We start from the raw sequence: 14,486 nt of genomic DNA on the forward strand, positions 1-14,486 counted from the left end.
TCCCCCCCGCCTGCTGCCCCCCCGCCCCTCCTGCAGAGGGCTCCCAGGGAGGGCAGGTGCGCGTCCGAGCTCCGATGCGAGCGCAGGCTCTCTCTGCAGTGATGAGGACGGGCGAGAGCGGCCTCACGGTGTTCCGGCTGCTCACCAAGCAGGCCGGCTGGCTGTGGGTGCAGTCCAACGCCCGCCTGGTGTTCCGTGGCGGCCAGCCCGACTGCATCGTCGCCCGGCAGCGGGCCCTGACGTAAGTGCGGCCCGGGGGGATGGGGGGCGCGGGGGGGGGGGGGTGGAGGGACCTGTCGTAAGTGAGGGCGCGACGTCCGCTGGGGCCCAGCGACAGTGCGAAACCCGACAGAAATGAAGTCCTTGAGGCCCCCTGTGAGGACCCTGTCGTAAAAGCAAGGTCCCGACGTAAGTGGAATCGTGCAACAAGACGTAACTAAAAGCCCGTACGGTACAACGAGATCCTTGTGCAGAGGACCCAATGCAAATGAGAACCGGAAGGGAGGGTCTGAAACCCTGCCTTGGGAGCGAGGTTTCCTCTAGCCTCGAGTTGGCAGCCTCTGAAGTCCACCCAGCTTTCAGGGGCCAAGTAAAGCTGCAGCTCATCTATAGTTGTTTGGCCGTAGGCAGGACGCTCAATTCCCGTGGGCCTCAATCTCGGCCAACAGTAGGGTAGGCGGAGCACTCCACGAGGGGGAGAGGAGGCGCTTTGTGCGCACATGGGTTCAGTTCCATGGATTCAGTCGACCTTGTCCCAGTGAGGCTGGCGGAGTCTAGGAGAAAGAGACTAGCGCAAGTATCCGTGTGTGCCTTTGGCTTTTGTAATGGACTCGCCTGCTTCTGCTGAACAATTAGTGCAAGCATGTACATGCACACCTTTTCTCCCTAAAAGAACCACAGACAGGGCTTCATGTCAAATTCTCGTATTTGCCTGGGTCACCGATTCTCATATTCGTGGCTCCTTGGGCCTATACCAAAATGGCTGCTCATATCAAGGCCCTGAAAACTGCTTACAGAGAATTCCCAGGTTCCTATTTACCCAGAGTTCAAATTCTGAACATAGAATCTTTCGTCAGCTATATTCAAAGGAAGTCACTGCTTCCCAGTGCACTCTGCAAAAATCTGACCATGTGTCTCTCCTCAGAAATGCCATTCCTTCAGCCTGACTTCCCCACTTTTTTGCCACTTTTCTGCATTGGTAACGTGGTTTTTAGGGAAGAAGAGAATCAAAACTATCACTCTGTAGGCTCTCCTCAGTAGGGTACACGTTCTGGGTAACACAAATCTGCCACTCACGTCCAGAAGACCCGGGTTTCATGGCCACTTTCTCGTCTATCTGCAGCATACTTTGTGAGCTGTAATATGCATACAAACAAGAGGAGTCTAATTGTTACCAACATGTTAAGACCACGAAGTGTTCTCTTTCAGCATGTGAACTTACTTACATGGCCAGACCCCATTTGGGTCTATGGCATACATGTATAACATAGATGGTCACAATTGGAAATGTAGGGAATGATGAAAGAGCCTAGGTAAGTTATCTGGCCCAGGTCTAATTAGTGTCATATTTTGAACAGTGACCAGAAAGCCAATAATGCCAAAATATGCCACACATAACAAAACGTTCCTGCTTTCTGAGCCTACAGCCTTCCTGAATAATGCCTAGATCACAGGAAATTATAGAACTGCATCAAATCACTTGGATTCTGAGCTTGATTTCACCCTGGTCTCAGATAAAACACCTCGTAAATGTGCCTCAGTTTGCTGCCTTGCAAAAATAAGAGAGCTTCAGTATGCATTTTCTATGGCTCTTAGCAGCTCTATTACTCCTTGGCGTCACTGAGCCAGATGTTCAGAACCCAGTACTTTTGTTGAGTGATGTTGATTTCATTAAGTATAAAAGTAATACATTCCCATTCTTGACAATTTAGAAAATGAAAACCATTGCAAAAGTGAAATGAGAATCAGCTGTTATCCTACTACTCAGAGAAATTGTTGTCAATATATTGATGTATTTCCTTCAGGTATGTTTTGGCTCATATTTAAGTTTTATACTTGAAACTATATCCTATATATAGTTTTATATTCTGGTGTTTCCACCTAAGAATAAGTTGAAAGCAAGTTCTCATATCAAAAGTATCCATAAATATCTTTATGACAGTACAGTATACTCCTCTTTGGATAGATACATCATACCCTTTTATTAAATATTGGAATTAGGGAGGGGTTTTTCCATTATTATGAAGGCATTGTGATGAACACTTCTGTGTATAAATATCTGGCTGCTATTCTGATTTCCTTAGGAGAATTCTCAGGAGTGGAATATTTAGGTCAAAGGGTTAAAACATTTCAAAGGCCCTTGATACTATTATCAAATGGCTTTCAAGAAAGGTTGTACCAAATTATTCTCTGGCCAGTCTTACTGCAACACCGACTTTAGCACAGATTGTCCTAGCACCAGATAGAGCAATGAAGAAGCAAGGTGTCAAGAAACAAAACTACGTTAACATATGAAAAATTAATTGCTCAAATAAGAAGTGTTTTAAATCCACAGAACAGGACAAAGTAAGTGAGGTTGGGGCAACAGAGTAACCATTTGAAGGATAGGGAAAGTTAAATCATACCTTTTTACAATGGAAGGTATTTCCCTTCATACCTTTTACAATGAAATTTTATCCACATTTGATTCTCTTTTTGTGAAACTTTCATGGAACAGTTCTGCTGCTGGTAATTTTTGCATCAGCCCTCCCATAAGTAACAGCTATAGTAACAGCTATAACTAAAACTTCTGGACAAAATATTATAAAACAACAACAACTAACCAGTCACTGGAGAATCAACACTTGAAAGAAGGGAATGGCACTGGGTGAGTTTCCTGGGTTTTACTGCTTTTAGTCTGAAGGAAGACTGCCCTGGGGGCTGGGCAGGTTAACACCCAAATAGAAAATTTATGGTCTCAATGACATGAGAACTAGACAACAGAGAGTGCAGTGACCGCAGCAGCTGCAAAATGAAATAATAATTTCTAGTTTTTAACTTCTCTCTTCTAAGAGAGAGCTGAAGAGAAAGAGCCCTCAAGTTCTGTGAATAAACTTAGCCCAAATCCACTCACCCCTGAACCATGTATGTGTGGGATGGATAGCCAACCTGAGGCCTAAAGAAACCAAACAGATTCCAGCTGTTGCCCATCACAAGGGAAACAGAATTTGCATTTTCGATCAAGTTCAACAAAGCAAAAACGTCAATGGTCTTTGGAGGAACGTGACAGAATAAGAATCTACAGTATATCATCACAATGTCCAGGATTAAATCCAAATTTACTTGTTGTTTGGTCAAGGATGCAACCCAAAATTACCAGATATATGAAGAAACAGGAAAGAAAGTTTCAAAACTAAAGGCAGTCCCTGGAGACCAGCTCTAAGAAGGCCCAAACACTAGATAAGAATTTTATAGCAACTATTATAATTATGCTTATGGACATGAAAGAAAATATGCCTATGATGACTGCTATGATGAATTCAGAACAGAAAAATAGAAACTATAAGAAACAAATTTTTTTCATCTCCAAAGTTTTATTTAAATTCTCATTAGTTAACATATAGTGTAATGTTGTTTTCAGGAGTAGAATTTAGTGATTCATCACTTACATATAACACCCAGTGCTTATCCCAACAAGTGATGCCCATCACCCATTTAGCCCATCTACTACCCACCTCCCTCCATCAACCCTCTTTGTTCTCTATTGTAAAGAATCTCCTTTGGTTTGTTTCCCTCTTTCCCTTGTTTCCCCTTTGCATTTATTCATCCATTTTGTTTTCTAAATTACACATATGAGTGAAGTCATATGGTATTTGTCTTTCTCTGATGGACTTATTTTGCTTGGCATAATACATTCTACCTCCATCCATGTTGCCAATGGCAAGATTTCTTTCTTCTTGATGGCAGAGTAATATTCCGTGTGTGTGTGTGTGTGTGTGTGTGTGTGTGTATTCTTCATCCGTTAATCAGTGCACACTTGGGCTCCTTTCGTAGTTTGGCTGTTGTTGATAATGTTGCCATAAATATTGGGGTGCATGTGCCCCTTCAAATCAGTAATTTTGTGTCCTTTGGGTAAATACCTAGCAGTGCAATTGCTGGAGTATAGGGAAGTTCTATTTTTAACATTCTGAGGAATCTCCATACTGTTTTCCAGAGTGGCTGCATCTGTTTGCATTCCAGTGTAAGAGAATTCCCCTTTCTCCGCATCATCACCAACACTTGTTTCCTGTGTTATTAATTTAGCCATTCTGACAGATGTGAGGTAGTATCTCATCATGGTTTTGATTCCTATTTCCCTGATGAGTGATGTAGAGCATCCTTTCATGTGTCTGTTAGCTATCTGGATGTCTTCTTTGGAGAAATGTCTATACATGCCTTCTGCCCATTTCTTCACTGGATTATTTGTTTTTTGGGTGTTGAGTATGATAAGCTCTTTATAGATTTTGGATGCTGACCCTTTATCAGATATGTCATGTGCAAATATCTTCTCCCATTCTGTAGGCTGCTTTTTCATTTTGTTGATTGTTTCCTTCACTGTGCAGAAGCTTGTTATCTTGATGAAGTCCCAATAGTTATTTTTGCTTTTGTTTCCCTTGCCTCTAGAGCCATATCTAGTAAGAAGTTGCTCTGGCTGAGGTCAAAGGGGTTGCTCCCTGTGCTCTTCTCTTGGATTTTGATGGTATCCTAACGTTTAGATCTTTCATCCATTTTGAATTTCTTTTTTGTGTCTGGTGGAAGAAAGTGGTCCAGTTTCATTCTTTTGCATGTTGCTGTCCAGGATTCCCAACACCATTCATTGAAGAGACTGTCTTTTTTCCATTGGATATTCTTTCCAGCTTTATCAAAGATTACTTTACCATATAGTTGTGGATCCATTTCTGGGTTTTCTATTCTGTTCTATGTGTTCTGTTTTTGTGCCAGTACCATACTGTCTTGATGGCTAAACTTTGTAATATAGCTTGAAGTCTGGAATCATGATGCCTCCAAATTTGTTTTTCTTTTCCAGGATTGCTTTGGCTATTCAGAGTCTTTTGTGGTTCCATACAAATTTTAGAATTGTCTGTACTAGCACTGTGAAAAATGCTGTTGGTATTTTATTTTATTTTATTTTATTGTTTATTTTTTGAGAGAGAGAGAAGGTGCAAGTGGGGGACGGCAGAGAGAGAGAGGGAGACACAGAATCTGAAGCGGGCTCCAGGCTCCGAGCTGTCAGCACAGAGCCCTACGCAGGGCTCAAATCCACAAACTGTGAGATCATGACCTGAGGCGAAGTCGGATGCTTAACCGACTGAGCCACCCAGGTGCCCCAGTTGGTATTTTAATAGGGATTGCAATGGGGCGCCTGGGTGGCGCAGTCGGTTAAGCGTCCGACTTCAGCCAGGTCACGATCTCGCGGTCTGTGAGTTCAAGCACCGCGTCAGGCTCTGGGCTGATGGCTCAGAGCCTGGAGCCTGTTTCTGATTCTATGTCTCCCTCTCTCTCTGCCCCTCCCCCGTTCATGCTCTGTCTCTCTCTGTCCCAAAAATAAATAAACGTTGAAAAAAAAATAGGGATTGCATTAAATGTGTAGATTGCTTTGGGTGGTATAGACATTTTAACAATATTTGTTCTTCCAATCCATGAGCATGGAATGTCTTCCTATTTCTTTGTGTCCTCAATTTTTTTTCATAAGTGTTCTATAGTTTTCAGAGTACAGATCTTTTACCTCTTTGGTTAGTTTTATTACTAGATATCTTATTGATTTTGGTACAGTTATAAATAGGATTAATTTCTTGATATCTTTTTCTGATGCTTCATTATTGGTGTATAGAAATGCAACAGATTTCTGTACATTGATTTTATATCCTATGACTTTGCTAGATGCATGTTTCAGTTCTAGCAATTTTTTTGTGTGGAGTCTTTGGGGTTTTCTACATAGAGTATCATGTCGTCTGAAAATAGTGAAAGTCTGATTTCTGCCTTGCTGACTTGGGTGCCTTTCATTTATTTTTATTGTCTGGTTACTGAGGCCAAGACCGTCAGTACTATACGTTAAATATTAATGGTGAGAGTGGACATCGCTGTCCTGTTCCTGAGGAAAAAGGACTGTTTTTCCGTGACGTAAAGCTCTCATTTTTTCCCCATTGAGGATTATATTAGCTGTGAGTCTTTCATATATGGCTTTATGATGTGGAGGTATGTTCCTTCTATACCTACTTTGTTGAGAGTTTTTATCAAGAATGGATGCTTTATTTTGTCAAATGTTTTTGCCACGTCTATTGAGAGGATCATATGGTTCTTATCCTTTCTTTTATTAATGTGGTATATCACATTGATTGATTTGTGAATATTGAACCACACTGCAGCCCAGGAATAAATCCCACTTGATCATGGTGAATGACTATTTTAATGTACTGTTGGATTCAATTTGCTAGTATCTTGTTGAGAATTTTTGCATCCATGTTCATCAGGAATATTGACCTGTAATTCTCTTTTTTAGTGGGGTCTTTGTCTGGTTTTGGAATCAAGGTAATGCTGGCCTTGTAGAATGAGTCTGGAAGTTTTCCTTCCATTTTTCTTTCTTTCTTTCTTTCTTTCTTTCTTTCTTTCTTTCTTTCTTTCACAGTTTGAGAAGAATAGGTATTAATTCTTCTTTAAATGTTTGGTAGAATTCCCCTCTGAAACCATCTGGCCCTGGACTTTTGTTGGGAGATTTTTTCATTACTGATCCAATTTCTTTGCTGGTTATGAGTATGTTCAAGTTTTCTATTTCTTCTTATTTCAGTTTTGGTAGTTCACACGTTTCTAGGAATGTATCCATTCTTTCCAGATTGCTCAGTTTGTTGGCATATAATTTTTCATAATATTCTCTTCTTAAAAATTTTTTGAGAGAGAGAGAGAGCATGCAGGGTAGGGGCAGAGAGAGAGGGAGACAGAGACTCCAAAGCAGGCTCTGTACTGTCAGCACAGAGCCCAGTGTGAGGCTTGAACCCACGAGCCGTGAGATCATGACCTGAGCTAAAACCAAGAGTCAGATGCTTAACTGCCTGAACCACCCAGGTGTCCCCATAATATTCTCTTATAATTGTATTTCTGTGGTGTTCCTTGTGATTTCTTCTCCTCATTTGTGACTTCATTTGGGTCCTTTCTCTTTTCTTTTTGATAAGTCTAGCTAGGAGGTTATCAATTTATTAATTCTTTCAAAAATCCAGCTCTTCATTTCATTGATCTTTTCTACTACTTGTTATTGTTTCTATATTGTTTATTTCTGCTCCAATCTTTATTAATTTCCTTTTTCTGATGACTTTAGGCTTTATTTGCTGTTCCTTTGCTAGCTCCTTAAGGTGTAAGGTTAGGTTTTGTATTTGAGACTTTTCTTGCATCTTGAGGTAGACCTGTATTGCAATATACTTCCCTCTTAGGGCTGCCTTTGCTGCATCCCAAAGGTTTTGGACTGTTGTGTTTTCCTTTTCTTTGGGGCTTCCATGTATTTTTTTTTTATAAGAAACAGAAAATTTGAGATAGTATCTAAAATAGAAAGCTCACTGGGTGGATTTAACAACAGACTGGAGATGACAGGAGAGTTTATGACCTGAAGCTAAATGAATAGAATCATCCAATCAATAGAACAAAGAGGGGAAAAAAGATTGAAAAAAGAAATAAACAGCCTGAGGGATCTATGGGACAGTATCAAAAGGTCTAACATGTAGGTAAATGGAATGCTGAAAAAGAACAGAGTGGGCAATATATCTATATCTGTCTATCTGTCCATCCATCTGTGTGTGTGTGTGTGTGTGTGTGTGTGTGTGCAAGCATGTGTCCATATGTTTGAAGAAATAATGACCAAAAACTTCCCCAATTTGATGAAAATTGTAACTGCAGATTCAAGAACCTCAGTGAATTCCAATCAGGATAAATACAAAGAAAACCACACCAAGGCATAGTCTTGTCAGATGTTGAACACCAAAGATAAAGAGAAAACTTTAAAGGCAATTTAAGATAAAAAGGACATTACATGTAAGAAACAATGATTCCAATTATTGTGGACTTCTCATCAGAAACAATGGTGATCATAAGACATTAGAACAATATCTATGAAATCCTTTTAAAATTTGTCAACTCTGTATTCTGTGACCAGTGAACATATCCTTCAAAAATAATAGCAAATAAAGACATTTCTATTAAACAACAACACCAAAAAAAACCCTAACAATTTATTGCCAGTAGACCTACAGTTTAATAAATGCTAAAAGAAATACGTCAGGCTGAAGGGAAATAATATCCACTAAGACCTTAAACCTCAAAAAAAGGAGTGGAGAGGATGAGAATGGTAAACATGTGGATAAATATTAAATATTATTTTTTTTACTTTTTAAAGAATACATACAACTGCTTACAGCCAAAAATAGAATATAATATGTGATTTATAACATATGTAGATGCCATATATGTGACATCACTAGCATAAAAGATTGGTTTTAGAAGCACATGGACTATACCATGGAAAGGTGCATGTTTTATGTAAGTGACACAGTACTAATTACAAGTAGACAGTGAAATGTTGAAGGCGTATTTTATAAGTTCTAGCAGCCATTATAAATATAATGCAAAAGATAGAGCCAAAATCCATTATATAAATGAAAATTAATTTCTTTTTTCTTTTTTTCTTTTTTTTAAATTTATTATTATTTTTTTTGGGGGGGGACAGAGAGAGACAGAGCATGAACGGGGGAGGGGAAGAGAGAGAGGGAGACACAGAATCGGAAACAGGCTCCAGGCTCCGAGCCATCAGCCCAGAGCCCGACGCGGGGCTCGAACTCACGGACCGCGAGATCGTGACCTGGCTGAAGTCGGACGCTCAACCGACTGCGCCACCCAGGCGCCCCGAAAATTAATTTCTTAAAAAAGTAATATATTTAGGCAGGAAAGGGGTGGATGGGGGTAGGGGAAGAAGGGACAAAAAGAAAGTAAATAGTAATATAAAAGACCCCAATCCAGATATGTCAATAATTCCATTAAATGTTAATGGATAAAACACTCCAATTAAAACACAAAGATAATCAAAATGCATTTTAAAAAGTGCACTCAACTATATGTCTTCTACAAGAGATATGTTTTTAAATAGTGTCACAAATAAGTTGGAAGGAATCAGATGTAAAATAAAACATATGTAATAAAAACAGTAAGCACAAGAAAGCAAGAATGGCTGTATTCATGCAAAGTAGACTTAAAGACAAAGTCTATGACCAGAGATCTTCAGGTGAGATACCAGCTTCTCTAAAGGCCCCTCCAGTGATGGGGATTCCTATGCCCATAGCATCCTGGTCAGCTTCTGCCAAAGGCACTCCTTTTAGGTCAGTTTTCCTTTGTAGAGCTACAAATCAAATGGAGTCAGCCCAGCTGAAGGTTTTTCACTTTGCTAAGCATGATGTTACATGACTGTTGGGGCAGCCCTAATAGCAGCCATATCCCATGAGTCTTTTGGAAGGGAGAGGAGGAAGGAAGAGAAAACTATTTTTCCCAATGAAAAACAGATGTGTAAGTCATATTTGCCTAATAACTTATTCTTTTCAAAGTAAACTTAAAGTTTAGGGAATTTCTACATGGATTTTTGGACTACTCCCACAAATACGCAGTTTCCTCAGACTGCTTCAGAATCCAAGACAGAAAGTGCTTACCAAGAATGTAAGAGAGGAGCAAGTTCGATATTGTGGCTTCTCCCTTGTATGGACAAGCCAGAACAGATGATGTCCTGCCCTTTGCTCAGTTACTTGGCCACTATTGTCTCCTGACCAGGAGAGCCCCGTTTTCATTCTTATATCAATTTTCAGATGTGGTCTTTTGTTTCGTTAACCATAGGAATGCAGAGGGGGAAGATCACCTGCGCAAGAGGGCCCTGCAACTGCCGTTCACCTTCACCACAGGGGAAGCCGTCCTGTATGATAGCAGCCCCCTGAGCCCTCTGACTTCCCTCCCAGCCAGGAAGAGGATCCGGGCAAGGAAGGGCACCCCCACTGGTCAGGGCCCTGTGCACCCAGGCTCTCTTCTGGGAGCCATGATGCGGCAAGATGAATCCATGTATTTGTCCTGCATGGTCCCAACCACCCAAGGCTCACCCTTGGAGAGGCAGGGGTCCAATGGCAGACATGAGGACAAGGAAGAGAAAGAGAAGGAGGAAGACCACTCCTTCCTGTCCCTCATTGAGACCCTGCTGGAGAAGGACACAGAAGAACAACCTGATCTCTGCTCCACTCTCCAGCATCTGGGGGTCACTGACCTCAAGCAGTGTTTGTGGGAAGAGAGCCTTCTCAGGGCTGACTCAGGCCCTGCAGGGTCTCAGAACTTCCACCCACTGCCCTCCAGTCAGGGAGGGGGCTCCCACAGGGAAAAGGAAGTACTTTTTCATGACAGTGGAAATGTGGCATTGCCCCCACCAGCCAGCACAACTGTTCCACAGACCCTAAAGCCACAGCCTTCTCTGGGCTCGGGCCAGCTAACTGGGGAAGTAACTCCACCTCAGAACATGGGCACAGTGCCCAGCTGCCTTCACACACACACCCAGCATTTTTTCACCACTGGCCCTACATTCCAGAGCCCTCCACAGTGGCAGCCTCAGCACACCCAGGCAACACCTTTAAATTTTGGGATATGCCAGAAACCAACAATATTTGACTTCAGCCCCCTCCCCGAGGCCTCCAGCCCCAGACAGCCTGCTCAGGTGTTTCAGCCAAACCACACATCTTTGCTCCCTTTAGGAGAAAATGTTGTCCCTGGACACCTGGATCAGCCAGACCCTGGTTTTCTTGATTTTTGCAAAGAACCTATGCTCTGGACAGCCTCACACAGTGGTCAGTGTCAAGGGCCCTACATCTCCTCAGACCCTACCTCCTGGGGCACCCATCCCTCGGAGAGCATTTGGGATTCCCCCATCCAAGGCCAGCCAGTAATGGTCCCTGTGGAAGTGGAGGCAAGGCAGGCCCAACCTGACCCCTTCCACCACCTGAAGTCAACCATGGCCAACTCATGCCCTCCATGGGCAGGGCCAGCCAGTGACATTCCTCCTGAATTGTGCTGTGGTTTGCCCCCATCTGTGCAGGGGGCACTAGGTACCCCAAAGGACACACTTGGGAGTCAAGAGCACCCACCCCACTCCTTGGTGGTGAATCAGCTCTCGGGGAGCCCTGCCTGTCCTTCCCAGGAGCTCCTGCACAGACCCTTGGCTATGCAGGACTCTTACAGCATGGACTGCCCCTGCCCAGCTGCCAAGCAGCAGCAGTGGCTGCAGACCCAGGAGGCATATGGGCCAGTGAGAGAAGGATTTCCAAGTGTCCAGCACCTGGGTGGCTGCTCAAGAGATGCCATTCCCCCCGCCCTGCAGCCGAGCCCCTTCCTGTCCTCCAAAAGCAGCTCCCCAGGTATAGGCAGCAGCCAATGCAAGAGCCCAGCTGAACCCACAAGGCGGACCAAGGACAGACCGGTCATCCTAGCCCCAGGTGCTGTGGTAAAATCCCAGGTGCAGTCCAGCCCTGTTCTGCCTCCCTGCCATCCTGACCCTGCCTGCCCATCTACGTCTACGCAGGGCAGCCATGACCTCCAGCTCCAGGTAGGTGTTGGCAAGCAGGACCATGGGAATTTGGGGGTAGCAGGAAGGGGTGCTCCAAGTGCAGAGCTGCTGGCAGATCTGAATATGAGGAGGCATCAGCCCAGCTAGCCAGTATTGTTGGAAGATCCCCCAGCCCAGCTGGGCCTAGGCACAGCATTGCTGTGAGGCTGCAGAGCAGGCACACATGGAGGGATTCTGCAAACATAGCAGGTCACTGTCAGTGTTGGTCAACTGAGGCCAGTGATGGTGGCAGGAGCAGCTTTACCCCTAGGAGTAGCCTGGTTATGACCTGGTAGGCCCTCCAGCTGTAGTCTGCTCCCACTCTGGTGTCTCTTGGGCCATCACTGAGCCACCTGGACACCTGCATGTAATTTAGCCCAGTTTTGGACACCCAGAGTTGGGTTGGTTGTAAGAATTTTGAATTTGATGCCCTTTTCTGCTGTGCTCCCCTCCTGGCACCATTTCCAATACCCAAAAGCAGGTTACCACAGGAGTGCTATTCATCGTCTGGTGCTACCAGGGAAGCAGGACCTCCACACACAGATTCTTCAAATAACTGTAGCATACACCCCCCAAAGCAGCTTTGGATGGAAGTCACACCAGCGGTGTTGTGGCCCCTCCGCCTCACACAGAGGAGCAGATGTGCCTTTCTAGTGATACAGGGATGCCCTTAGGGCTAAGAAGGAATGTGGTGTCCCTGAACCCCAGGTAGCCCCATATGACTTCAGTAGGAGCTCCCCTCACTTCTCTGGATATTCTGCCCAGTCTCGTGTCACTCTGCCACCTCTCATTTCTGGGGTCTTCAGGCTCCTTCAGCTCACACCCCTTTTCAATTTTTTATTTTCTATCTGCCATAAGTTAGAAAATCAAAAGACCAAATTTGTTAGACTTATATCTGAAACCAAAATAATTCCTAATTAAAGCCTCAAATTTACATCTTTTGTAATCAAGTATCAATTTTAGAGTCCTTGGATTAACCCTCGTGTTCTATAATTTTGTTCTAACTGTTCTAAATGTTTCTCATTTTCCCATGGCAGTGTTATCAAAACAAAGTGCACAGCACCAGAGCACCTGGGATTGCAAGCCTCAAAGGAAGCACATTTTCCTCCAAATTCTGACTTAGGCCATATCGTGCTCTTCGCCCCTGTCTGTGAACGTGATTTGGAGCCTTAACTATTAACATTTTCCCTTGAATTGAAGTATCTTAAATTTTCATATTTCTGGGTCAATAGTTAACTGTTTTCTATGTGTAATTACACATATCTGAAACCTTATTCTCTGTATCCCAAAGATATGTGGGTTTTTTTTCCTCATTTCATTCTGTGCACTTTATACTCAAGACACACACAGAATTCTCATCCTTGTTAGAAAAGTAACTTTTGATCCACAAAAATGTTCATAGGAAAGAGACATAATGGGCATCCAACCCCCTAGACACATTCCAACATTTGCCTTCACAATGACATTTCCAAGCTCAGAGCTGAGGCTCAGCATCAGACAACCTATTTACAATCAGGGCCACCCAGACACATGGTACTTACAGCACAATGACATGCTGAGAGCCACACGTGGAGAAGGGATGTGAGCCCTTTGGCCTAGACCCCTGAAAAGGGTTTGGCCTTCACCCAGTATCTAGGACACGGGAGAAGAGGGTCCTCTGTGGAGCCCATGTGCAGAAAGAATCGTGTCCTGCCTGAGAGGAAGGCATGGGGACGCTGTAGATGGAAGATCCAGACAGTGGTGCACCCTTGAGGCACAGAGTGCATGGACCTCAGTCTCCCAGCAGAGCAAACAGAAACACTGGCGGCCACTACTTCTCCTGCCATAAAGGACTCAGAACGGTCGAGACTCACAGTAGCACTTCCACTGACTTGTGAGGCTTCAACCACAGAACTCATTGTTCAGGAGCTGAATGGATGAAACATCATCAAGTACAACCGCCATTGGATTTGTTCACCACTGTCACCCAGAACCAGGCACACAGTGGGTGCTTAATGAATGGTAATAAACAAGTAGTCAGGAGTGGCCAGAGGGGCTGGCTATACTGGTTCACTCTTTTGTGGGGTGTGGCACACACTACCCTCTAGGGTACAGGGCTCCAACCAGCTCAAGGAACCAAGGGAGCTTCTTCCATTACAACTCAAGGGAAGGCCCAGAGACTCTGGCATAAAAATGACCAGAGGGGCCTCCACTGCTGCAGAGTTTGTAAGTTCAGACAGGGAGGGGCTGCACTAGGTTCCTGTCCGGGACCTTCACGGATCAGGAATATGCCCCCTCATTAGCCAAGGTCATGGAAACCACTCTTGGAGCTGGGGGAGGGGTCCCACCAAGCACATGGGCTGACAGTGGGGTAGGGAATTTCATAGAGGGAATTTAGGGTTCTCTTCAGGGATTATCAGAGAAGATGCTATTGAAGGCATAAACAGAAAATCCAATTCTGTCTGATTTAAACAGATCAGGGGTTGCTCCCCAGATAGAAGCCCAGTGCAGAAGAGAGTATTTGGGATACTCCAGTGTTGCTGATGTTTCTCTCTGGTTCTTGGTGCTTCCCTGTGTAGTGTGTTTGCTTCACTCTGGACATGTGGCAGTTCCAGAGCCCAAACCACAGCCACAATGTGCCACATAGGAGTCTGTCCTTCCTTTCTGTGCCTCTCTTTCAAGAACAGGTAAAATTTCCCCAAAAGTTCCCAGCAATAACTTTTACTAACCTAAGATGAATCATGTGCCTTTGTGTGAACTAATCATGGAAGAAGAACACAGGGAGGATGGGGATGCCTGGGGTTTCTGGGATTTCCCAGGTAGATTTGGGAGGCCCAGAGCACAGCACTGGACCTGGGATCATCTCTCATTCCCGAGGTGCTACTCA

General features: G+C 43.9%; 1 protein-coding gene across 2 annotated transcripts in view; it reads left to right on the plus strand.

Moving 5' to 3' along the window:
• The window catches only part of LOC101101073 (aryl hydrocarbon receptor-like), a 65,866-nt gene extending 52,214 nt beyond the window's left edge, over nucleotides 1-13,652 (plus strand). The window contains exons 9-11 of one of the 2 annotated variants that reach the window (XM_023238575.2): nucleotides 100-241; nucleotides 9,877-11,620; nucleotides 12,658-13,652. In XM_023238575.2, coding sequence (XP_023094343.1) covers nucleotides 100-241; nucleotides 9,877-11,620; nucleotides 12,658-12,738 — 1,967 coding nt within the window. In that variant the 3' untranslated portion in view covers nucleotides 12,739-13,652. Of the gene's footprint in view, nucleotides 1-99; nucleotides 242-9,876; nucleotides 12,555-12,657 lie in introns of those variants that run through there. The other variant, XM_019839246.3, reaches the window with a different exon arrangement.
• The last annotated feature ends 834 nt before the right edge of the window (nucleotides 13,653-14,486 follow it).

The sequence above is a fragment of the Felis catus genome, chromosome C2 (assembly GCF_018350175.1).
Source record: "Felis catus isolate Fca126 chromosome C2, F.catus_Fca126_mat1.0, whole genome shotgun sequence".
In the NCBI taxonomy this organism is placed as follows: Eukaryota; Metazoa; Chordata; class Mammalia; order Carnivora; family Felidae; genus Felis; species Felis catus.